The following is a 27,641-nucleotide window of genomic DNA, read 5'->3' on the forward strand; positions in this document are numbered from 1 at the left end:
AGTAGAAACATTATCTTTATAGTTGCTCACAACCAAATCATGAGTTGTGCTCGGTAGTGCCTGCCAATTTTTAGTGCTCATATTTACTTACTGTAGGTAATATGAATGACTCTACTTAATTCTGACTTTAGGAGAACATACTTAATACTGACTTTAGGAGAACAAACTCTTTAAGAATCTTCTTTCATACGAGACCACAATTAAGCATGTTGTCCAAAGGGTCATGCACTGCCACCATATTTGTTTGAACATGTCTAAAAAGGAGGTTCAGGTTAACAGGCTAATTTTAAAGGTGCAATATGTAACATTGACATCAAGCATTTAAAATGGGTACTGCAGTCTAAATGCAAAATATTGGAGAGAGTTGTCTCCCCCACCTGTTCCTCCCCGGACTCAAAGCTCATGCGTGTTGCCAGGTTGAGGACATGCAACAGGAATGAGCAAACTGACAATGGCAAGCGACGAGCCATACACTGTAAGTTGATCAGCTAATGTATACATTTGCAATATTGTTATTGTTTGCAAATTATAAACTAGCTCATGTGGAGTTTTTATAACTCTGTCAATATTAGCTAGATGTATTGCTGGCTTCCATGGCTGCAGCACACTGTTTTTGCCTGCTAAATTGTTTCAAATCTGGTGACCCGCGGTGTCGAAATACTACTGGAAAATGGGCAGTGGGTGGGATCACACTGGCCAAAGCACAAACAGAAATTCCGGCCTAGGAATGGACATTTCAAAGTAGAATATACTGGCTGTAACATTATTTTTGGAGAAGCCAGTATTACAATACGATAACATATTATGATAATTTTATGCTTTAGTACATGAAATATATTGCATATTGCTCCTTTTAGGTTTTATGGTTAGATTATACAGGTGAAACTCGAAAAATTAGAATATCGTGCATAAGTTCATTAATTTCAGTAATTCAACTTAAAAGGTGAAACTAATATATTATATAGACTCATTACAAGCAAAGTAAGATATTTCAAGCCTTTATTTGATATAATTTTGATGATTATGGCTTATAGCTTATGAAAACCCCAAATTCAGAATCTCAGAAAATTAGAATATTACATGAAATCAATAAAAAAAAGGATTTTAAATACAGAAATGTCGGCCCTCTGAAAGGTATAATCATGCATATGTACTCAGTACTTGGTTTGGGCCCCTTTTGCATTAATTACTGCCTCAGTGCGGCATGGCATGGATGCTATCAGCCTGTGGCACTGCTGAGGTGTTATGGAAGACCAAGATGCTTCAATAGCGGCCTTCAGCTCTTCTGCATTGTTTGGTCTCATGTCTCTCATCTTTCTCTTGGCAATGCCCCATAGATTCTCTATGGGGTTCAGGTCAGGCGAGTTTGCTGGCCAATCAAGCACAGTAATACCATGGTCATTGAACCAGGTTTTGGTACTTTTGGCAGTGTGGGCAGGTGCCAAGTCCTGCTGGAAAATGAAGTCAGCATCTCCATAAAGCTTGTCTGCTGAAGGAAGCATGAAGTGCTCTAAAATGTCCCTGTAGACGGCTGCGTTGACTCTGGACTTAATAAAGCACAGTGGACCAACACCAGCCGATGACATGGCTCCCCAAACCAACACAGACTGTGGAAACTTCACACTGGACTTCAAGCATCTTGGATTGTGTGCCTCTCCATTCTTCCTTCAGACTCTGGGACCTTGGTTTCCAAATGAGATGCAAAATTTGCTCTCATCAGAAAAGAGGACTTTGGACCACTGAGCAACAGACCAGTTCTTTTTTTCTTTAGCCCAGGTAAGACGTTTGACATTTGAAGCCCATGTCCAGGACCCGTCTGTGTGTGGTGGCTCTTGATGCAGTAACTCCAGCCTCAGTCCACTCCTTGTAAAGCTCCCCCACACATTTGAATGGCCTTTTCCTGACAATCCTCTCCAGGCTACGGTCATCCCTGCTGCTTGTGTACCTATTTCTTCCACACTTTTCCCTTCCACTTAACTTTCTATTAATGTGCTTTGATACAGCACTTTGAGAACATCCAACTTCTTTTGCAATTACCTTTTGAGGCTTTCCCTCCTTGTGGAGGGTGTCAATGATGGTTTTCTGCACAACTGTCAGGTCAGCAGTCTTCCCCATGATTGTGAATTCAACTGAACCAGACTGAGAGACCATTTAAAGGCTCAGGAACCCTTTGCAGGTGTTTAGCTGATTAGAGTGTGACACTTTGAGCCTACAATACTGAACCTTTTCACAATATTCTAATTTTCTGAGATTCTGAATTTGGGGTTTTCTTAAGCTGTAAGCCATAATCATCAAAATTATATCAAATAAAGGCTTGAAATATCTTACTTTGCTTGTAATGAGTCTATATAATATATTAGTTTCACCTTTTAAGTTGAATTACTGAAATTAATGAACTTTTGCACGATATTCTAATTTTTCGAGTTTCACCTGTAAATGCAAACTAAAAGTAATTATTTTATTTTACTAAAAGTAGGCTAATAAAAAATAATGCATTTGTATATTCTACTTCATTAGGTGCTTTTCTTGCTCTCATTGCTGAATCATGCCATTCCATACCAATCTGGGTTTGTTATGGTTACGTTTTTTTCCCCATTGTGGTGTTGCAGAATCAAGACTAGAAAGGATTTACTGGGCAATCTTGAGTCGCCATGTCACTCCAGGCATTCCAACAGCACATTTCATGGTTCCTGAATACTGTTAGCTAACCGTGCTGAGAAAATTGCCGGTTTGTAATCGTACTGTACCGAACCGTGTTCAAGTGGAAATGCTACCTGAACCATTACTTAAAACTGTTTGGCCTGATGATGGAGAAGTAACTGTTGATGTTACTGCTTCTCCTATATCTGATGTCTTTTATCACCTGTATCTTATGTTTAAAAAATTCTGAATACAGTATCGGAGTACCTTTCCCGAAGTAATTACAACAGTCGAAAAAGCTTTGCCACTTTACATGGCTTCCAAATCCAAGTTGTAACTGTGAAGCTGCCCTTATTTTCTCTTACTCTTTTTCTTTCTTGGTATCATGTTGGTATCCTGGAAGCAAGTTAGTCTGGGATCCATGTCACAGATGAGCCAGGGAAAAAAAGGATATAGAAGCCATGTAAATCAGCATGACTAGGCAGCATACTGAGGTGAAGGTAGCTCAGAGTGCTCCCTAAGTTAGTGACTGATACCTTTCTTCGACCGGCCCACCTCCAAACACATCAATGCTCATGTCTTTATGACTGACACATCCAAGCCTGGGGGCTTGGTTGAAGAAGCCTGGAGGGACTGTTTTCAAATGATTGTTTACAGCTGTTATACAGAGCAGCCTTTATCCTGCTATAATCTTTAATGATGTTTTGGTGAATTAAGAACCCTTTTTGCTTTAAATCATTATGGGCTTCTTTTTTCTGTTTCCTCTTTATGTTTTGTAGAAAGAGATAAGATAGGTAGAGATGACGGCATGTGTTACTAAATATACTATGATTATTGAGCCACATACTCCCCCGCACCTCTCTCCCTCTACCAAATTTATTTGTAATCTCTTCTGGGTTTGTGATCCTTATCAACAAGCCCAAGGCATTGAGGGAAAGGTCTTTAGTGTTGAGAAATCATTGTTAACATGTGGTGAAAGCTTTAAGATGTTGTCACACTTTAAGTTTCTCATAATCTGTTCAAAGAGAAAGTCCATACACTCCTCCGAGTGGCCCACTCTGTGGTTCTAAGAGAATATAGGAGAGGAATTGGAGAGTAGTCAAGCTTAGACATTGAGATTGGGTCTGTTTCTTTTTCTCACAGAGAAATCTTTCTCCAGTGAGCCCATCAAATGTTCTGTCCACGTAAGCCTGCAGAGGTAAAGTCATGTCAGAAAAAGGGAAATTTAGAAATGAGTATGCAGTATTATTTTATTCAACAAAAATATTACATGTATGTTGGATCTGTGGCACAGTGGTTTGAATCTGGCCTTTATTTCTTTTCTTTTCTTTTTGGGCTTTCGCCTTTAACGTATACACTTGGAAAAAAAATGTTGATCCTAAAATGTGCTTCATGTGTTAATATCTATATTAATTAGATTGATTGTCAAAAATATTATTTAACATGTCAGAATCAATCAGAATACATTAGGTTAAACCTACAAAACTAATTTGAAAGGTTAGATTAAGTAGAAATTGCTCTTTAAGGTGACAATTACATGTTACCCCTTTTTCCAGTGCAGTCAAGGGAGAGAGAGGGCGAATGCAATCTAGAACATGGCATGGACCAGATTTGAAACACTGCACCACAGCACCTCCAATATGCATGCAATGTTTTTCTTGATTTTGATAAATAGCATGCACAACAGCACTCATACTCATACTCATTTCCTCTAATATCAAATTAGATCTAAAATTTGCGTCCCACTTAATTGTGAAACTTTGGCTTTGCATATTATTGACATCTGGTGGCAGAACACCTGTTGCACTCAGATTCCAATGGTGGACATTTTTTCCGGAAGATCATACAATCTTGACACGTGAAGGCCAATTCAACTAGCAACTATCAACCAGACAATGTCTGTGCATCTGAGAGCATGGAAGGAGCATGGAAGTAGATAATAATCTCCAGGGGAGTTTTCCTGAAGTTATCTCTGTGGATTATCTCTGATTTGACTCATGTGGTCTTGGTCTGGGACAGTCTAAATCAATATTGACACTTCGCTGCCTGAATTGTACCTGTTGATCTGAATTTGAGGGTCTTATCTGCTAATCTGTGCGCTCAGGTGTTTGGAGGAAGTGTACATCTTTGAGACAAACAAATTTAGTGTTTAAGTGTTTTCTTTGTTTTTTTAGTCTTAATTTTTTGTTCTTATTTATATGATTAACTCAACAGACTCAACAGAGGATTTATCTCATTGTTTTTCCACATTAGTTTTGACTCATTTAAAGTTCCAGAGTATTCACAGTAAATGTGCACTTTAAATTAAGAAATTCTTCAAATTCCTGTAGCTCAGTTGGTAGAGCATGGCACTAACTATGACAAGGTAAATGGTTAGATTTCCAGGGAACACAAACTGTTAAAATTTATAAATTGAGTGCACTGTAAGTCGCTTTCTATAACAGCATCTGTTAAGTGAATAAATGGAAACCATTCTGGTCACGTTATCTTGTACCTTTGCAATCATTTTCAAATTGTACAATGTAAATGACAGCCTTTTTTTTCCCTCAAGACCAAAATTGGGAAAAAGGTGGGATCTGATGCCCTGCAACAAATATGATCTTGTGTTATGTGTTCTGTGGTAGTATATTCCCTTATTGAGTTTGTTGAGGCAGATATTTTAAAAAGGCTCAGATGTGGAGACCTGTCTGGCCTCATAGTGCTGAGAATTCTACTTTATATTCTCTATTTGGCTTTCATGTCAGACCAGAGGACAGAAATCCCTCCAGAGCAGACGCAGAAACCCAGTAAGTGCTGCAGTTGTCGTATTGCAGCCACTTTTATGCTTTCCATGCTAGTGTCCGATCTGGTCTTCCCTTTCGCAGCCATACTCCACTGCTCGCCTAGGCCTCGGGCTACTAATCAGGTAATGTTACGGGGGCTTGAGAGCAGCAACTCTAACCCGCAGAACCCACCCCCCCCCCCATGCTTGGCCTTCGCCTGCTCACACTGCGGTGTTGTTTTAAAGTGCATTCTTTCAGTGCTGAACTTGGAAAGGTATTAAAGTGGGATTAGGGGCTCCTCCACAATCCAGCGCTTGTGTCATTCACTGGGCTGCTCTCTTTCACCCCCCCTCCATCCGCCTCCCTCTCTCTCTTTTCTGTTACCCCCTGCCGTTGCCCTGTTTGATTGTTGCGATCAGTGGGAGTTGAAGTGACTGTGCCTTTCAAAAGGAAAAAAGGGGTAGGGTTAAATCCCTACTCCACTGCTCCCTGCTAATTTCCCTTGTTCCTCCAAGAAGGATTTACTTCTGCTGCCAGCTTGTGAAAGGCTTTCTCTGCCCATCCGAAAAGTTAGCCGTCGCCTTCCTGCGGAGGTGTGGTTGCTATAGCAGGGGCGTCATGCATGGCTATTCCATCAGAGATCCCGCAGAGAATAGGGAACGGGTCGGGTGGGGGGTGGGGGGGGTGACGGCAGCCAAAAAGTCCGGATTAGATCCGAAAACAAAGCCAGGACAGGAAGATTCCAGAAGGAACAAATGGGAATTACAGCAGCAAAAATAATGCAAAGTGACAGAGGGGAAATAGAAAAATAATGGCTTACAAGATTAGAACGCTGGGTAAAAAGGAGGTGAGAAGAAAAGAGTGGGATTAAAAAGAATGTTTTCATTTGGATAAGAAGGATCCTGAGAGTTGGGTGGTGTTTTGGTGAGCAGGCGAAACTGGAAAGTGTCACAATTGTTCAATGGGCAATTTCCTGCGCTTTCCAGGTTTTTTAGACTTGCAAGCTTTGACAAGGATTCCTCTCAAAGAATTAACATTTGATTCAGACTCGTGAACTGGGTCATGACAGATTAATTATTCTGGTTGACATTTCCGGCATGTAACTGGTTAATCTAGCCAGCTCAGATAAACACTGCGCCGGCCATTGTTTAACAGTAAAGTCGTGAGTATTTGGATGTGTTTAGACAGAAAAGATTCCACGAATATGATGGAATATGCACAAGCATCTTGTTATTGTTCCCCATTCATCTTTTTTAATGTTCTTTACATTTGTTTCGTATGATCATATCACAGCACTGTCATCTTTAATGCCAAAATTACAATCATACTAATCTTCGATACTTGCTCAATACTTGATTTGTGGGAAGGAATATCTCTTTTTTTCATATGGTTAATGGAAACTGTAACTGCTGAAACAATAGGGAGTAACCAAAACAGATCAGCCTGTGTCTAAACACAATATAATGAAGGTGTGTTTCTTAGCTGTAATGTTCTCATCCTTCACTCACATTAGAGAAGGAGCCAGGTAGGCGGATATCAAACAAGCTCAAGAGGATAGTTAAAATGCTTTTGTTTTATTAGGATTACCAGTTTTCCACTTTCAAATAAAAAATCTTGTAATCTTCTTTATGTCCTATAATACATAAACTATTATAGATGTTTGGAAAGGCAGATCTTGCCAGTATCTGTATGAATATTTTACTCATCCAAAAAAATTTTTTATATAATTAATTGGCATGAATGGAGGCAGCGAAGCAGACGAGGAGATGCGGATCCAAAAGCAGTTTAAACTTTATTAGAAAAAATAAACAAGGCGGGTACACAAAACACGGGAACAAAGGAAAAACCCTCAATGGGGAAATAAAACAAAACTAGAAAACACGGGCAGGGAACACATACCAGGCTAACAACAACATTCAACGAACGACAAGGAGTGAACAAAAAGCAGGGCTTAAATACACAGTGAGTGATGACAGAATGAGACACAGGTGAAAACAATGAACAAAATGGCAGTGATGATGGCAGGTGGATTCTGGGAAGTGTAGTTCTAAACAATGACAAGTGAGACAGTGGAGCTAAACAAGGGACAAAATTGAAAACTATGGGATGCAAGGTGACAAAAATGGCAGACAGAGGGCAACAGTGAAACAAGACAAGGAATTCCTAACAGTAATACATTACAATAAGTTTTGATTCATTAACATTAGTTACTGTATTTAAAATTATTTTTTTTGCTGATGTATTAATCTTTGTAACACTTTACAGTATAATAACAGTATGTAAATAATCATGAATATGATCCAGCAACATAAAAACAACCTTTCCAATTTGTATGGTCTGATTGATGAGTGAATTGAGTGGTAGGGTGAGTATGAAATAAAATGGACGGAGAATAACGTAAAATGGGTTGAGATCAAATTATTTTGATCATTCTTATTTTTGTGTTTTTCTAAGTTTTTTATGTCCATTTAAAAAATGGTGGAATTATACTGCCTCATTCAATGACTTTTGTGGCAAAACTGCAGACAGCTAAAAGTATAAAATATTTTAATTATGACCATATTAAATATGAAAGTTTAATTCAATGTTAAAGTACTTTAAATAATTCATATGACTCATGTTGTAGTTCATGTTAGCTCTTCATTAGTTCCTGATTAGTCCATTCCATATCTCATCATTAATTTATGCAGAAGTAACTATTTATTCATGCATTAATTCATGATTATTCATGTACTGTTATTATAAAGTTTTACCTAATCTTTATCTAGATAAATGACACAAACTGAGAAGTTTAAAAATCACTGAATCTTCAATACATAAAGCCTCCATATCTGCAAATAAAATGTGCCCGGTTAGTTTTGTCAGTATTAACACCAATACTCCACAAAATGATGAGGCATTTTACTACCATGTGTGATATGTCCGTGTATACACATGACAGTTTAAAGGATGCATAGAAACTCTGACATGCACAATAACAGTCACAACACATAATACCCAGCTATACAAACTCTCCCAATCAGCAATACAGCTGGCCGCAGAACCTGTGTCCAGCACACTGTCATTATCTGTACCCCCATCACCATCTCACAATGAAATTACCATCACAAAACCCCACCATATTTACACATATTCATCTGAACTCATATTAACACATATTCATCACTGTCAACCAACCCTGTCCACCATCAACAGAAAATGATGATGGGCATTCTCTCTCTCACACACTCTCTCTCTCCCTCCCAACGAACAATGCCACAGATGAAATGCGGAGATATGCGCACACACCAGGGCAGCTGTCCTACCAGCCAGAGCAAACAAAAGAAGCAAGGCTAATAAATCAGCTTTTATGGGCTGGACACTGCCATGCAGCATCTTCCTGTAGAGGTGGGCTCCCGCTGAACCTCAGAAGATGAGAGGGAGATGGCAATATCTCTGCCTGTAATGAAACAAAAACGATTTTATCGACACTCTCTTAAGAGGAAATTAAGGTTGCAGGGGTGTTGCCGTGGTCTGTTATGTAAACAGTCATGTATTGTGGTATGGTATATGATTTTAGACAAGAGAAGGCAATACCAATTTACAGTAAAATTTAGTTTTGCCTATATTTGCTGTACATTGTTTGAAAGTAAAGGGTTCATGCCAAGTTACTTTAGCTTGTGTTTCTGGTCATCATGCCAAACATTAAAAGCTATTTCTCTTGACATTATTGTACAGGTAGCATGTTTTAACCTTGTGTAAATAGGTTTTTGGATGATTTCAAGGATTTTGGAATCGTTTTCTTCATTTGTTCTAGCGAGCAGCCAACAATCACAAAATGTGTCAGTTGGAAATGTACTTTTTTATTATTATTTATTCTTATTATAATTTTATTCTTATATTAATTACTATTATTATTATTATCATAATTTCTATTAAAATGTTTCAGTTGAATCAATTAAATGAAATACATTATTTTTATGGTGTTTACTTATTAAATTTAACAGCAAATAAAATATTAGCTGTAAATAATGCACAAGATATCATAACATAACAGGGACTAAAAATGTTTAAAGGAACGAAAACCAAAAACGATTTTTTTTTTTAGCAGAATGTAACCGAAAACCGAAAGTGATTTTCAACTAAGTGAAAACTTTATTTTTAAATAATGGTAACTGGTTATAACTGGTTAATTTTGTTCAAATAATGTTTTCATGTAACTAAAGGAAAAAGGGTTTATCACAGTACATTTTTGGAGCTACACCACTTATAAAAAATAAATAAAACATGCACTGAAACTGTTGAATCACACATTTCCATGACTTAATGCTTATTGTGGATGTCACATTCTCTAAATGAAGACCTTTTTATTGACTATATGTAATAACTACATATACATGCACGGCAAATCCAGATACAATGAAAAAAATGTTATAGGTAAAAAAGTTATTTTTTTGTTGTTTAAGTCTTCACTGAATTATTGTTAGATATGATGCATTACGATAATACAGATTTAATGCTGTCGGGTGTTGACTGAGAAGCAGATCTGCAATAAAAATTTGACATAACTGTTAATTAACTGTATGCTGTTATGATTTCTATGAAGATAAATTCACTAAACAGGAAAACATTTTTTTTGCTTATTTTCGCTTATTTTGGTGAGGCAAGTGGCTTATTTTGTTAATGTTTTTCCAAACCAGGTTGCTTGTTTCTCTTGTGAGATCTGGCAACACTGCAATTGGTACTGTATTTCACCTACCCCTTAGCTCAAAGTACTGTCATTTAAAAAAGAATGTTATTAACCTTTATTTAATTTTGTTCTAACTGGTAGCATTTGGAAAGGAGACTGCAGAACTTCTAAACTGGAATGAAGTTTTTGCTCAGAACGAACCAAAATGAAAAACATTCCGGTTTTAGTCCCTGTAACATAAATAATGAATACTCACCTAGAAAACATTTGAAATTATCGCCTTATGTAAGACTTTATAGCTCTCTAAAGTCTATCGTCATAGTAGAGTTTAATGTAAGTTGAGTAGCTGTTTGTAGTAATTTCATCATGTTCAGTGTTTTCAGAGTTGACTGAAAAAAAGTTGAAAAAAAAATCGAAAATAATTTCAAATTAGCTACACAATCAACAATGTTCGGCTCTGAATGAGTTTTGTGAGAATGTTATGTAAATTATTTCAATTCCTATGTTATTTTTGCCCTAAACCCTGGTTTATTTATGATCCTGTTGGTCACATTAAATGTGACACTGTAGCAGATATCATGAAGCATTTTGCAGATTCTCATATGGCCAAGATATCAATTCAGCCTTAAACATTTTAAGACATCAGTCGGCCTTAAGAAATAACTTCCCATTTTAAGAGCAGTGTGAGCAGGCGTTGAAGCCTGTCTAATCACTGCAGTGAGTGGGAAAAAGCCAGTGGAGCTGAGGGCCCATGCCACTGATTGAGGTTTGCTGGTGTGTTGGGTCAAGAGGTGATCCTGTATTTCCTCCCATTGGGTTCTGCTGAAGCGTTGAGAGGTTATCCAGGCTGCATTAACAGATGAGCCAGTGTCAAAGCAGATCGCTCAGGGGCTCAGCCTCACGCCCCCTGCCCCCTTAATCACACAACTATGATGGACAATCACATGTTAAGACATTCTCTGTGCTGAGATGCTGAATGACACTTCACTCTTAGCTTTGTCGGTGTGTTTTAAAATTGTAGGGGAGAAACAGGTAAAATGTGACACTTTCTAATCATTTGTCATTGCCTTTAGAGCTTAGGTCCTCATCCGATACCATTTCCAATAGCTTAAGATCTCTAATATAGAGAAGAAAATGAAAAATATTAAATACCAAAACTTAAGTATACCACTATACAGGTTGTCCCACTTTACCTGTACTCACCGTACATAGAGGTTTGGAGCTCAAACATTGTTGGAGCTAAATTATTTTATACATATATAGCAGTTTTACATTTCTCTCTTTCTTTTTGTCTACTTTATCAGGTTATTTGCCACCAAATGCAGTGGGTGTCTGGAGAAGATTGCCCCGACGGAGTTTGTGATGCGGGCGCTTGAGTGTGTGTATCACCTAAACTGCTTCTGCTGCTGTGTGTGTGACCGGCAGCTGCGGAAAGGAGACGAGTTTGTACTGAAGGACGGTCAGCTGCTGTGCAAGAGTGACTATGAGAGGGAGAAAGACCTGCTCAGCTCTGTCAGTCCAGATGACTCAGATTCAGGTATGCCAGACCCCAAAAAGTGGATAAGCCATTCTACGTACCATAGACCATGACTGAATGTATTCAAAGACATATTTAAAGGGTGCATATAATGGAAAACAGTATAATCTTTGCTCTTAGAAGTAAAAAATTATCTTTGGTCTTCTGAAATAAAAAAATATTACATTTTTAAGACCATGCTAAGACTAAGCTTCAAAATAGGTCATTCGGAAGTCACAAGCATTACCACAAAATTACATATTACCACCCACATATATCAACTCCAATTCAGTCTTCAGCAACTTTGTTGAATTTGTGTGACCTGAGCTATTTTCAACAAAAAGTCATAAATGTACTATAGTAAAATATTGTGTTTAATTCTAAAGAATAGTGAGAGGGTTGAAAATGGTCATTTAAAATTAAAACAACTGAAATCCAACCGAAAATGGATTTCAGGAAGAAGAAAATACTACAAAAGTGTAGAAGTGTAGTGGCCCCTTTAAGCAATAAATTCACACAAAAATAGAAAGCTTCACAGTGGAGGAAGAGCAGTTCTGACAGTGATAAGCCACACTGTGCTGATGGCAGGCTCTGGTGTGGGCAGGTTGAGTTGCTGGAAAGAATTATAGCTGTGAATCTCATTGAGTGACAGGAGGGATTTCAGGCCCTGATCACCAGCGTTCCTGCACTTCTTATGGGCTCTTCCGACTTATTCCCCTGACTTCACCATAATGAGGCATCTCACCAAACCTCACCCTAAACATCCCCATGTGGTTTTCATTTAAACACGCACACATGCATGCATGCACCCTCTCACAATCATCAAGAAATTTGTCAGATGCATCAGCAAGACTTTCTAGGATATTTATCCCTCTTCCGTTCTTCATTTAAAGTGCTGGATTGCTTAAAAGATAGGGGTGTGTGTGTGTGTGTGTGTGTGTGTGTGTGTGTGTGTGTGTGTGTGTGTGTGTGTGTTTGAGGTCCTGTGATGGGTTTAAGTTCACCTAAACACAAGATGTAAACTGTAATGGCAAGGAATTCAATTGGATATCAGCACACCACACAACTGGCAGAAAGAAAGATCAGAAACAGATGAGAGAGAGAGAGAGAGAGAGAGAGAGAGAGAGAGAGGACACAATCAACCCATCATGTTCACAATGCCTGCTGATCACTTAAAAAATGGCGAACTATTTGCAGGCCTTTATTGCCAGAGATGTGCATTGCTGATGCAACAAAAGCTACTAGTGCCAAATTGCAGAAGCCCCTTAATCTCGAAAAATGGTCACTCTGGGACCGTGCCCATTGGGGTTTTTAACTTCTGAACTGTGCCACGTTGTGGAGTTTGCCACCTTTTTTTAATTGCTATTATTATTCTATTAAACACAAGCTGATATGGTTTATTGGATGAAACCTCTACCCCCTGAACAATAAAGCCAATCCCCACTTTGACTATAATAATTACAGTAGGAAAGCAAGGAGCCATTTTCTGAATATGGCACATTAGCTGGACCTACTGAGAGAGATTACATGACACAGGGCAGGCTTGATTAACCCGCATGAGGATCACCTCAAACTAATTGAGACACTTTGATTAGTTTAAATGAACAATTATCAAATGGTGTACATTTTGTGATATGAGGAATGATATTGATTTTTTTTTTTTTTTTATGGATGTAACTGATGAATATCTCCGTGAATATAACTATATGGAATGGTGAGCTTAAAGCTGAAGTGGGTCATTTATTGAAAGTTGAAGTACTTTCCAATCCCAGCTTAATGAGACAACTATAGGTTAATTAATTTTATGTTGTCTCTTTATTCTTTCAAAACATTGATCTGTTTGTTTGAGGATCCCAACCAGCCCGACACTGCAACATTTCCTCAACCGATGGCGTTTTAGGCTGGGCTATGTGTTTGCTCTACCAATGGAAGACTGAGGTAGTGTTTTAAAACAAAGATTATTTTTCCAATTCCGATTTGTGTCGCTAGTTGTGCAAAAATCACACACTTCAGCTTTACATTTTGCTCCCATGGTGTGATTTGCACATTTTTCATTTTGCTTATTGACATGGTTGATGACTAGCACACTATTTGAATTTGTGGTTTTGCTCTCTATTTCACTTTACCTGAAAATAGGACCTCATTTCCTATATGTTCTCCACTTTCATACCTTCCCCAAAACATTGTGTCCGCTGTGTATTGGATTCTTATCAAAGATTTATTTAGTGGAAAACAGCCAAAGCCGTGTCCTATTAATTCTAATTGACACCATGTCCAGTCCAGTGACAAATACACATACTTCACAGTGCTTTGCAAGTGGGGGTTACAGTCTTGCCATTAGTGGACCACTCTTTCGGTAATAAATTGATAAAAAAAGTATTAAAACCACATGTGTCTCCTGTCATTATGGATGCACTGTGACTGAATCTCCTAAAATTGAAAAGTACAAAAACGTCTATTTATCAGTAGGTTGTCTAAAATGCTGCAGAGTTTTAAAAGAAAGTACTGATTCCTTTAAATAATGAATCTCTCTCCAGAGAAGAGCGAAGATGAGGAGCTCGATATCAAGCCGGAGAAGGGTTCCAGAGGTACAGGGAAGGGAGACGATGGGAAAGACCCGAGAAGACCTAAGCGACCACGCACCATCCTCACCACACAGCAGAGACGGGCCTTCAAGGCATCATTCGAGGTGTCCTCCAAGCCCTGCCGGAAGGTGTGTTACTAAAAAACCTGTAGATATCTACATTTATATCAACGTAGAATCTGCTTTGTCTATGCTAGAAGCGTTGAATCTGCACGACCATCAAATGTTCACAAACCACATACCAATCAGCATAAGATTTGGGCTACACTAGTTAAATGACAATTAAATCCATAAAAAATAAATAAATAAAAATCCAACTTTTTTCCCAACAGAAATCAATTGGCTTTAAAATAGATTTTCTATGGGATTTTTTTTAGAATAGCAAAATTTTTTACACATAATGTTGAAATTGCTACATCGTATACGCTTTCAATGTATGAAATTGCATATATGTTTAAAATAAAGATGATTTAAAGGAAGTTCAAGAATTGAAGTTATGTTATAATTTACTCACCCTCATGTTATTCTAAACCTGTTTGACATTCTGTCCTTATTGGAACACAAAAGGAGATTTCGAGAGATTGGAAGAATATTAGGAACTGAGCCCACTCACCATTACTTTTATTTTATGGGAAAAATTGCAGCGTTTACATTCTTCAAAAGATATTCTCTTAAGTTCCATGGAAGAAAGAATGTAATATGGGTTTGGAACAATATGATGATGAGTAAATTATGATAAAATGTTCATTTTGGGGTGAATTAACCCCTTAAAATTCAGCAAATAGAGCTGACCCTGATATTACGATAATATGTTTTATTTAAATAAATAACGAACAAAAATCAAAGGGTAAAATTATTTTATATTAGATGGCAATGGAAGTGTAGACAACTTCATGAAATATAAAGAGAGCAATTCAGTTTTAACACAGTTTTGTTTTGTGTCTGGTGTAGACACGGCATTCCACAAGCTCTTTTCCAAAGATATTAATTATTTTTTTTTATTGCAAATTTTAGGTAAGAGAGACATTGGCTGCAGAGACAGGCCTGAGTGTCCGTGTGGTCCAAGTGTGGTTCCAGAACCAAAGAGCTAAGGTAAGTCTTGACCAAATGCACTACCTTATTAATCATACAGTATCACCCGCACAAACATTATAACGTACTTCCAAGGACCAGATAACACAACGGTTTGCAAGTAATCTTCAAAATACGCACTCTAACTCTTTGCAACCGGTGCCAAAAGGAAAAGAGCGAGAAAGGCTCGAGACAGCAAATCTCAGCTGCTATCTGCCTTAAGCTTAACCTCTAGATGCATTCCACCAAAAAGTCCTCAAGAGTTAGAGCGAGATGCGTTCACATCCATCCTGCTCTTACGTTAGTGTCTGAAACCCACCTCAGAGCCCAGATTTTATCTTCAAAAGGCTGTGGATAATATAATGCAGCCAGATCAAGCTCAATGTAGTTCAAGCAGAGGCGAACAACAAGGATCATCTCTTCGTAGATAGCGGAGAGTTGGTTTGGGGAGTCGCAAAATTTTCTGATTGTGCTTTTATCATAATTTTTTCAGATGAAGAAGTTGGCGCGGAGACAGCAGCAGCAACAGGAGCAGCAGAATTCCCAAAGGCTAGGCCAAGGTAAAATGTCCAAACCTGAAATCAACCATGTCTGCCCATAACATAACCCTAACTTTAATTTGGTTATTATCAACAAACAATGGGATAGCTAAAGGAATAGTTCACAAAAAAAAAAAAAAAAAAGACTCTTTCTGTCATCATTTGCTCACTCTCATGTTGTTCCAAACAAGTATGTCTTTATTTCCTCCACGGAACACAAACAGAAATGTTATGCAGAATGTTACCATTCACTTTCATTAAAACATTTTTTCCATACAATAAAAGTGAAATGTGACTCAGGCTAACATTATCCCTAATATCTCCTTTTGTGAGAGTGAATGATGACATAATTTCAATTTATTTATAATTTTGAGTTATAATTTTCTCGTCCTCATTCCATCCCAGATGTGTATGAATTTCTTTCTACAGCAGAACACAAATAAAGGTTTTTACAAACAATATCTCAGCTCTGTTGATCCTTACAATGCAAGTGAATAGTGATCAGACCTTTGTAGCACCAAAAATCACATAAAAGAAACATATAAGTAATCCATAAGACTCCAGTTTTTAAATCTAGATCTACAGAAGTGATATACTGTAGGTATGATTGACCCACACCAATAATAAGTTATTTTTTACTTTTTTCTTCAAATCTCCACTTTAAGTTTCACTTTCAGATGTGAAAGTTAATCTAAACAGGCACTGTATGTGACATTCAGATGTAAAAGTGAAAGTGTAGATTTATAGTAAAAAAGCACTTAAATATTGATCTGTTTCTCACCCACGCCTATTATATCACTACTGCCAGTCTTATGGATTATTTCTTTTTCTTTATGTGATTTGTGGAGCTACAAAGTCTGATCATCATTCACTTGCATTGTAAGGACCAACAGAGCTGTGATATTCTATAAAACATTTGTGTTCTGCAGAAGAAAGTAAGTCATACGCATCTGGGATGGCATGAGGTTGAGTAAACGATGAGAGGTTTTTAATTTGTATATATTCTTTAACAAAATATGATTGAACATTACAGGCAGTGGGTCATCAAGCTAGTGCTCTATCTTGCAATAAATCAGACATTGTTCCCAAAATTTAATGTTTGACAGAATATTGAGTCACCACATCTGGTCTTTAGGATGCAAAGATTGAAAATGAAGTATCTTAACTGAACTTCTTTCACATCACCCCTTTACAATCTACGCTGTGTCGACCCTCCCCAAAACAGGGTGAGCTGCACAGACACTGACCCCTGTTCGCTGTAGATTAGGTAGAAAAACGAGTGCAGCCCTTGTGTGAGGGAGGAAGTGGAGGTGGATGAATTAATTTACAACATAAGCAAATTGTAGTTGCCTCCACATTGACCGATCCACCCACCCACCTCCTCCTTTGCTGGAAGCAACTCGACATCCCAATTTCAAAAAGCAGTTGTCTCAAGTTGCCCAGCAGCCAAGCACAGCTGATAAGCCATTGTGTGTCTCTGATCTTCACTCTTAATATTTTGGATCTTCTGGATCTGTTACAGAGCTCGTTGTTTTCATGTTTTCAGGACAATCAGTTACAGCTCATGCGTTTTGACATTCAATATATTAATATAGTTTAAATAAGTGTAAGCAATAGTTCATCCAAAAAATAAACTAAAATTGTCATACTTCCCCTTCTGTTGTCACAAACCCAGATGATTTTCTCTCTTATGCAGAACACGAAAGGAGATTTTTTTCTTCATCTTCTCAATACTATGGCAGTGCATAGTAGCTCACTTTAAAGCTTAAGATGGACCCCAAACTATCATAAAAGTACTTCCATGTGTTTAATGGTAGAAAGTAAGTCGTACATGTTTAGAACAAAATGGGGGTAAGTAATTGATGACATTGAATTTTCACTTTTGGGTGAACTATCCATTGAAAGAGCTAATGCGCCAAGTAGCGCCTTTTCGACAGTTAATACTGTATGTAGTTGAGAGGATCCAACTGAGCTTCTATAAAAGATGAGTTTGGATGAGACCGTCTGGAAAATAGAAACATTACGAATATTATTACAAGTGCTATTGAGGAGGACAAATGTTTCCTCTACAGCTCAAGAGTCTTAATGTCTGTACAAATATTTGTTGTAAGCCAGTGGAGTCCATTCCTCCATCATTCATATTTATTTCTGCACTCTCTGCATTTTCTCTTTAGAGGCAGTGTAGATAATATCATGCAAATAAATAAATATATACTTTAGAGATAAAATTTTACATACCAGAGGGCAGATTTTCCTATACCTCCTGCTGTATTTGGCATGTTAGAAGACACCTGGGTTTTCTAAGGATGAAAGCTCAATTTTAATGATTAAAAATGGCAATGCTTATTGGACTGAACATACGTACATGCCTATTATTAATAACATTTCTTGCAAGTAAATGCACAGTAAAACTATGCATTTAATGCTAGCACAACGCCTATTTACATTTTAGATCCTAAAAGAGATATAGTATATAAAGACAAGTATTTTTTGCTGTATGTGATAAGAACCAGCCTTCCTGTCTGTATTTTGTAGAAATCCCAAGGTTTATATCGACATTTTATTGCTGAATAAACCCCTTGTGCCTTCTCTCCTGTAAAGTCATAATCCCTTAGATCACTGAATCATCTTCAGTGATAAACCACAAGTAATAATACTTTTATTTTATAGACCTAGGTAGGACTATTCTCACAAAGCATTCCTTTATGAAGCTTTTCACAAACTCTGCTGTGTTGAGCAAAAAGACAGAATCTGGATCACTGTCAAACATCTAAAGTGTAAAGTCTTCATTTTGCACTAGTTTATCTTTGTATGGTTCAGCACTTTGGTGCCCTTTGGCACTGTCACATTTAATGGATAATTGAAGTCCTTTAGATGGATAGTCATCTATCTATGGTCACAAACCCTACCCTCATGAACCAATAGTTATGTTTTCTCAAACAAAGGAAAGGAAATGACAGGGTGATGGGACAGTTGAGAAAGATAGCATTGGTGTAGACTAACTATTTCAGGTCTCAGATATTGAGAAGTCTTGTGAGGTCAGACTCCCCTTTAAGAAATACGAAGGCAGTCCCGAGCAGTCCATGATGTCATGACATATATCATGGATTTTAGCTGAAAGATGTCATCAAATTGAGCCCCACAGTTCATTCACTGTTATATTTGGTATTGTATATCCTACATGTCTTGGTTGAAAGAGTCAGCTTTCCAATAGATTCAGCTTTGGGAATGGTTATTGGTGCAAAAACATTGTAGAAAATACTTGGTATTTGCTGCATCATGTTGTGCATCAAAGGTCAATGAATTTAAAATACTTCTCCCTACATGCACAATTGTATGCCGATTATGCCTAATAACTCGATAATAAACTATTTATGTAAAATGCAATCTGTACAGCTAGATTTTTGCCAATTTCCCTGATTTTTCTCTGCATATTAACACATTTACTGAATGTTTCTTGTACGTACGTATATCTGTTTGCATTTTTTATTTCAAAATATTAATTTAAAACAAAAGTTCACCCATTTTTTGTACTCTGTCATCATTTACTCACCCTCATGTCGCTCCAAACAGGTATTACTTTATTTCTTGTGCGGAATACAAAATCAGATGTTTTGTTGAAGATAGCCCTCCATTTTTTCAATCCATTGGCGGTTAGTATCTCACTTTCAGTGTTGTGAATCTGTTTACAAAGTAATGAGTTACTGTAAACTAATACAGACTTTCAAATACGTGAATTGCTTTTAAGTACAATAGTTACAGATTTAAAAAATAGTACTATTCATGTAGAATACAAAACATAAATTATGTTCATATGCACTGCACATCTTTGTATTTCTGTGACAGCTGAAGTGCGTACACCCCCTAAAACATCATTGTAATGGAGAAACGTGATTCTGTGTATGACGTCAATAAACAAAGAGGAAATATAGACATTATTTTGAATTAATTGAGCAGAAAAACAAACGTTTAGAAAGTGTTTTAGAAAGTAGCTTAAAAGTGCTAATGACTAATTTAGTAATGTAATTAAGTTTAAATAAAGTAATTGGTAACGTAATTTGATTGGAGTTTCATATAAGTAATTTGTCATTTATACTGGATGACTTTTTGAGCAACTTATCCAACATTTTTAACATTAAAGCTTAAAAAAATTACCCAAAAATATCATAAAAGTAGTCCATGCGATTTGTGCATCATGTTGCAAGTCTTCTGAAGGCATACAATTTGTTTTAGTGAGAAACAACCCGAAATTTAAATAATTATACAGCGAGAATCTTGACATCCTATACATGTGGACGTAAGCGCTATGAGAAAAGCTAATTCACAGTGCTTTACAAGTTACAGTACAAATTTGTGCATTTGTTTTTCTTTTGTGATACTCAATTACCACAAAATCAAAATTTGCATTCTTTGCAAAAAAAAAACAAAACAACTTGATATGTGCACTGTGTTAATTACATATATCTAGTGTCATTTCAGTGTGGTGAACTGAAGATGTAATGGAAACTTGTGGAACCCTTTAGAAATGAATTGCAGACATCGTTCTTACAAGAGTTCACCACTCAAAAGCAGAGGGGCTGAGATGGTGGGCTCCAGACTGGAAGCCACAAGAGTCATTTCTAGTCCTCGGCATTTTGTATGACTCAAAGATTATGACCCTATAGGGCTGGTGTCACAGCATCTTCTCCTTCTGTGGAACAAGAATGTTTCTTGTTTGTTGGTTTTTCATGTAATTCAGCTTGATTTTGAGGGCAGATACCAGACCATGCCTTGATTTTTGGAGAAACACAATCTCCTTGTCCAAAGAACAATTCCCTCTAAACGAAGCATTAATGTTTTGCATTATATACAGTTGTTTAACTAACTACGGACTCTGGTTTTCAGAGATGATATCATCTCTACCGTGAGAATATGAATAAGAAGTATTTTCTTCCAAGATTTTAGGCAGATCATCTTCTTTTTCTCCTTCCAGAGGTGATGTCCAATAGGATGGAAGGTATGATGAACTCCTACACACCACTGGCTCCAGCCCAGCAGCAGATGGTTGCCATGGAGAATGGTTACAGCACCGATCCCTTCCAGCAGGGCCTCACCCCTCCTCAAATGCCCGGTGACCACATGAACCCATATGGTGAGCATCAACTCATGAGCTCGTACCCTCCTCCAGAATTTGGGACTTGTGCTTTGGACCACAAGATTCAGCCATCTCTCAAAGAAAGCAACCATCCTAGCCTCTTTCCCCATGAGATTACACAAGTGCATTTGCAGGGCCACCACTTTATTTTGAAGATTTCCTTCCAAATGAATTCAGTATGTATCAAAACCCTACCCATTACTTCCACAGTTCCCAAAACTACACGTTGGCTTTATTCCCTCGCCCTATGCATAAGGATTAATGGAATAGTCTGTTATGTTGTGGGACACTGTTTATTGGTTGCTTTGTAAAATGCCAAGCGATGATCTGTGGTGTGGCGTTTAAAAACAACACTGGCTAACCATGACTGACACTCAAAATATCATGGGAAAATATCCATGGGTCTGCTGTGAAAACAACACAACACGATGAAAAAACCAGCTGATTGCCTGGGGAACTTGCAACGTGTCATTTGTCAAAACTGTGTATGAAGATTGGGTAAGAAGCAAATTATAGTTCCTCTGCTGCTACTTTAAAGGGATAGTTCACACAAAAATGTAATTATGTCATCATTTACTTACCCTCATGTTGTTCCAAACCTGTATGACTTTCATTCTTCCTTCCATGGAACACAAAATGAGATGTTATACAGAATGTCAGCCTCAGTCACTAGTCACTTTTATGGCCTCTCTCCATACAATGAAATTGAATGGGGAATAAGGGTTAACATTCTGCCTACAATCTCTTTTTGTGTTTAACTGAAGAAAATCGTATGGGTTTGGAACACATTAATTTTCATTTTTGGGTGAACCATCCCTCAAAGAGTGAGCCTGTTGCTATATAACTCTTAAGTCCAGTGTTCTCAATATTGACATTAACTTGAAGCATTAGTCACATAAATCTGTAGACATTGGTCACAGCCAACCTAAGAACATGTCCCAAGTGTCTTGTCATTAATTCCCCTGAATGGCAAGGCCCAAATCCCCGGTCTCATCACACTCCAGCTTGGGTTTTATGGGATAACAGCAGGGACAGACAACATTGCCAGCTCATTAAAAAACCATAGCCCATCAACCTGTCACTGTCTTGCGGAATGGCGTCATTAAGTAGTGGAAAGGGTATTACAGCTAACTGTGCCCACAAGGAAAATGACAGAGCGGGAAGATTAGCTCAGAAGTAAACATTTGCTATTAGCTTGGTTGTTAGTAAGACTCCCTGTAGTCTAGTAATATCTGATTGTTAACTGACATCCTTCTGGAATTTGTGATCCCAATCAAATACACAATTGAACAGTCAAACTTTTTTGTTATAGGTTAAGATCATATATTAAAGGTTTGATTTACTGTGGCCTCAAAATGTACACTATTGGATGCTTAAAGGAGAGTTTCCCCAAAAGTGAAAATTATCTCATCATGTACTCACCCTAATGCCATCCCAAATGTGTATGACTTTATATCCTCTGCAGTACACACATGACTCTTCAGAAGAATATATAAAATGTGACTTGGGTGGTTAAATCCATGTTAAATCCTTTGTGAGTGGTCGTGGCGTAGTGGCTAAAGCACAAGGCTGTTAATCAGAAGGTCGCAGGTTCTAACCCCACGGCCACCACCATTGTGTCCTTGAGCAAGGCACTTAACTCCAGGTTGTTCCGGGGGGATTGTCCCTGTAATAATTGCACTGTAAGTCGCTTTGGATAAAAGCGTCTGCCAAATGCATAAATGTAAACGTAAATATTTAAGTCCTTTTTTAACTATAAATCTACACCTTTGACTAGTAGGTGTTGATATGCACTAAGAACGAAATAAGAAGAATGTGGAAGTGAAAGTGGAGATTGATAGTAAAATTGACATAAATATTGATCTGTTTGACATCCACACCTAATATATAACTTAATAAGATATGGATTTAAACACTGGAGTTGCATAGATTATTTTTATACTTTGTGAGTTTTGAAGATTCAAAGATCTGGCCACCATTCAGTTGCATTGTGAGGACCTACGGAGTTGTGATATTCTTCTAAAATTTTTATTTGTGTTCTGCAGAAAAAATCACATCTGGGGTGGCATGAGTGTGCATAAATTATAAGATAATTTTCCATGTTGAGTGAACTATTCCTTTAAGTCTCTGAAAAAAATCTGAATGTCATTGTATTCGATATAAAATTATGCTAGAGCTTTTCTCAGAACTAACTTGACTTTTCTAAGCCATTTTTTAAATTACTTTTATCTAACTGGTCTCTAGGTCATTTTTAGAATGTAAAGGCCTATGTCAGTTTCCCTCATGTTCACACAGGTGCTTTAGCAGAGTTACCACAGGTGTAGTTCATCACAATACCTATGAACATGTTCCACAAACCTGAAAGTTTGACATCCAGAAGTGTCCAAATACTTTTCATCTTTATTTTGAATTATTGTTCTATGATTTGAAACCTAAATGTCTAGATTGAAAAGTGTCTTTGTGCAGTATTTCTTTAAATGCCATTGGTTTGATATTTTGTTTTATAACACAGAGCATTCATATATTCTTAAGTGTGACTTAAGTTTCTAAATACCTTTTAGAGACACTGTGTGTGAAGATTCATATTAATTTAACCGTTTTGATGTCTTTATTCTTTCTGCAGGAAATGATTCAATATTCCACGATATTGACAGCGACACCTCTTTGACCAGCCTTAGTGACTGCTTCATGACCTCATCCGAGGCGGGTTCAATGCAAGCAAGAGTAGGGAACCCCATTGACCGACTCTATTCCATGCAGAGCTCCTACTTTGCTTCATGAAAACCTAAACAGAAAAGGAATAGCAAAAGTGGGTCAATCACTGCAGCTCACTGTCTCCCCAACAGACTCCGCCTATCAAGGAAATATAACGGAATCCTCAGCAAAGTTCTAAGACAAGACATCTTAGATAGACAAACAGGCAAAACCAGAAAAGACAGTGAATTTGAAGACTAACAGTCCTTGTTTCTCTGCGGTGAAGCTCCAGCTCAGATGCAAGAGATGCCTGAGGCTGACAGATTTTTTCTAATACTTGTATATTGTTTGTACATGACTGTCTCAGAAGTAGCATTTCACCGTATTCTCATCGACTTGTGGAAAACAAAGAGTATTGATGTACAGTTTGAAGTCACAGAAGCATCCAACCTCGCTCTGCTCAACCTCTTGCCGAGAGAGGCAGATAGCATGAATCCATATTTATGTGATCGTTACATTAAAAAAGAAAAGAAAAAATAATAGATAAAAAACTTGTGTTGATGTTGAAATGTAATGTTTGGAATCATAATTTCATAACTCTTTTCATGATGTTCAGCATTGCATTTTTATCACTTTAATAGGTTAGCCCTCCGAAAGACTATGTAGAAAAGCTTAGCGGGTGAGTAATGTATAGTGTATCTGCATTTGTAAGGATGTTTGTTTGTGTGTGTGGGGGTGTGTAGTCCATTATTCTTTACCTGTGTGGTTGTGTGTGTGTGTGTGTGTGTGTGTGTGTGTGTGTGTGTGTGTGTAGTATGTATGTGTGTATGTCTGTGCACACGTACAGTATATTTGGAAGATGGTAAGGGACTGTCACTGAAAGCTCGAACTATGTGTATATATACTTTTTCAAAAGGAATCAGTTGTGCATGTTAAAAATGGAGATCATTCTATTTATTTAACTAAAACATGCTTTTGAAGGTACTTTCAGAAACTGAAAAGCTTTATTTAAAAAGGATCAAATCAAGTAGCTGACACATTAATTTCACAGCACACTTGTATGTCTTTTAATTATGAAATACAATGTAACCTTATTCCAGCAATGTACATCAGCGAAAATGTGCTATTTATTTGTTAAAGCCCTGACATTGTCGAAAATGCATTTCCAAATGTGAAGATTGCTAAATTGCCAAAGTCTGTTGGTACAATGAATAAACTCATTTTCTTTTTTTTTAATGTAATGCAAATTGGTATCTTTTTCATTACTTTTTCACTTTTTTTTAATTTCATCTATATATATATATATATATATATATATATATATATATATATATATATATATATATATATATATTTTTTTTAAATAAACAAAATATTTTAAATTAAATAAATATAAAAAATAAACAAATTATATTTAAATGTCATAAAATGTAACATTTAATATTCTGTATTATTTTCATCACACATTATTATGAAATTATTTGAAATAAAGTACAAAAATGTACTTTTAAAGATACAAAAACAAAGAGCTTCAAAAGCACTGGAGAAAATATTAAAGGTTTTAAAATTTAGTGGGTGTAAAGTACTTACGAAGTTGCTATACAGGGTGGATGTGGCAGCTCTCAATACAGATTTAAGTTTCTAATCTACACTGAAGAGCAGATTAGTCCTAAAAAGAATAAATAGTCCCCCAAAAATGTTTATTTAAATTCTGAAAAAGTCACTTTGTCATGTATCAAATCATTCAGAATGTAAGTTGTGAAGTGTATAATTTCATTGATGCATAAGCCTTAATTGTTTAAAAATATACCATAAAGTTTTTTTGAAAAAAAAAAATTATAAAAAAAAACAATCAAATTAATACTACCAAAACATAAAAAATGCACCCAAACTAAACAACAAAAATAATGGTGTGCATATTTAAGACATCTTCCATCTGTTACACATGCATAATTGTCAAACCTTGTGTTTAAGTTTTCTATGAAGTCAATATGTTTACCGGAGGACATAATGTGTCTGCTTACAACAATAACGTTTTGAGTTACCAGAGTCAGGATCAAAGCTTTGTGAGCATGAGTCACGTGTGTTTTCGAGTCACACAAGTACACATCATGTGCCACACACTGAGCTCATGCGTGTTGGTACAGCAACGAGAGTTCTTGGATTCCAAGTCTCATCGGCCATAAATTAATTTAACAATCAGCCTCAGATTCCTCAGCAGGCAGAGGCCTAGAGGCCAGATCTAGTGGCATGCTGGGTCTACCGGCACTGCAGCGGTCCCCTCTGATGATCAGGTGGTGGTATATATCTCCCTTATCTACCATCTATCTGCCATCACAGGTGTTAGTAGGTGCGGTTGTTTGACTAGTCTCTGTTAGAGCAGGTCTTATCAGCAGATTCTCCGCAGGAACTCTGCCAAGACTGGATCTACCGTGACACGGATCCTCCTCGTATATGCAAAAATGGGTGGCACTCTGTTTGGCCCACTGACCTTTGTGTGGCTTCCTCTGGAGGTGCATTTCTGTAATCCCTTCCCATTCTGAACACCCAGTTCTGGTCAAGCTCGTGCATTTCAATGAGGATTGATGCTTACATGTGTAGCTGTGGTTGGGAATGCATTTTTAAAGAGGAAGTGTGTCATTTTATAATGTTACAATCAGGGCTGTTGATTGAAAGTGTTAATTCAGTGCAATTAATTATATAAAAATGCATGCAATTAATCATGTCCCAGGACTGTAATAAGGAATAAACCTACCATCGCAGCAATTCAAGCTTGAAGAACCACCTGTTTTCTACAGGTGGCAGTAAGCGAAACTCCAGCTGTTACGGCAAAATGCATCTTAAACAGAGAACAAACCACTCTTACCAACACAAGACAAGATGCACAAGATGAGAACATGTTCTTGCGTTCAAACACAGCTTGATGGAGTGCAAATCTGAATGCAGGGATGTCAAGATGTGTTTTGGTAAGTTTCATACTACTTTAAGCTTTACACAGCAACCTTAAAAACTGTATGTTTTGACGTGACACAACCAAAGGGAGACACTCCATAAGTGTCTTTCTGAAGCAGGTGTACATTGATGCATTCTTAGACAAGCCCTTGTAATAAATCTTGGACTGACTGGCAATTTCAATTGCAAAATGGATTACAGTGAACTCTATGCTTAATGATTGGCTCAGGAGGGACAGTGCTTACAGTAAACCTGTAGGAGGGGGGTCATTTATTAATAATTTTGGAAGTAGGTGTGTCACAGCTTTCAAAGCCAATAGACTGCCCAAGTACAAAAAAAAAGCTTTCAAGTAGTGTTAAAATACTTTCTGTTTTATCATTATGTCAATGATACGTTTTATCATTATGTCTTTAAAAGGTGGTTGTTACAGCATATGTTTATTTTCCTTAAAAATAAAATAGATTCACCTCTGTAGTATGCAATATTGTTTAATTGCAATCAGGTTGAATCTTGTTGATTGCAATCATATTTAATTGCAGTCTGGTTAATGAAGCTTTGTGGAGTTCTTAAACATTAATTTCATCATCAGATTAAACTTTGATGGCCTTGTAAGTAGACTGCATGAAGGATTCACTATTATATACTTTTTGGTTTTTGTTTTCAGGTGGCATTGCCTTATTAGATCATTTTTATTGTTCTTTACAATGATTTAAGCATTTTAATTAGACTGAGGGCCTCATCGAGGGCCTGCCTGAGGAATGAAGCTTGAACAAGAGAAGTTTAACAAGAGTGCTTTTCCAGAGATACAATTACTGTGAGTCACTTTCTAGCACTTAATTATCTACAGTATGTTATTTCTTGGGAAGTTACAAGCAGATTTATCTGCTAAAGAGGGTGGGATACAAGTTCAACCTGACCTAGGCAAGGAGATTGACAACACTTTGCATTACCGTGTCTATGTTACACATACTGTATTATACAGGAACAGTTTATGGCAATGGCAATAAAATGAACTTGTAATTACAGGTTGTTAACTAAATCATTTCATATGAATTACATGTTGTTTTTTACTCTTAGTCA

General features: G+C 37.1%; 1 protein-coding gene across 1 annotated transcript in view; it reads left to right on the forward strand.

Annotated features, from left to right (window-relative positions):
• The window catches only part of LOC127631170 (LIM/homeobox protein LMX-1.2-like), a 75,209-nt gene extending 50,429 nt beyond the window's left edge, over window positions 1–24,780 (forward strand). The window contains 6 exon segments of the mRNA XM_052109193.1: window positions 11,376–11,608; window positions 14,125–14,300; window positions 15,186–15,263; window positions 15,736–15,802; window positions 20,754–20,912; window positions 23,539–24,780. Coding sequence (XP_051965153.1) covers window positions 11,376–11,608; window positions 14,125–14,300; window positions 15,186–15,263; window positions 15,736–15,802; window positions 20,754–20,912; window positions 23,539–23,696 — 871 coding nt within the window. The 3' untranslated portion in view covers window positions 23,697–24,780.
• Window positions 24,781–27,641: the final 2,861 nt, after the last annotated feature.

Source organism: Xyrauchen texanus, chromosome 37 (genome assembly GCF_025860055.1).
Source record: "Xyrauchen texanus isolate HMW12.3.18 chromosome 37, RBS_HiC_50CHRs, whole genome shotgun sequence".
Lineage (NCBI taxonomy): Eukaryota > Metazoa > Chordata > Actinopteri > Cypriniformes > Catostomidae > Xyrauchen > Xyrauchen texanus.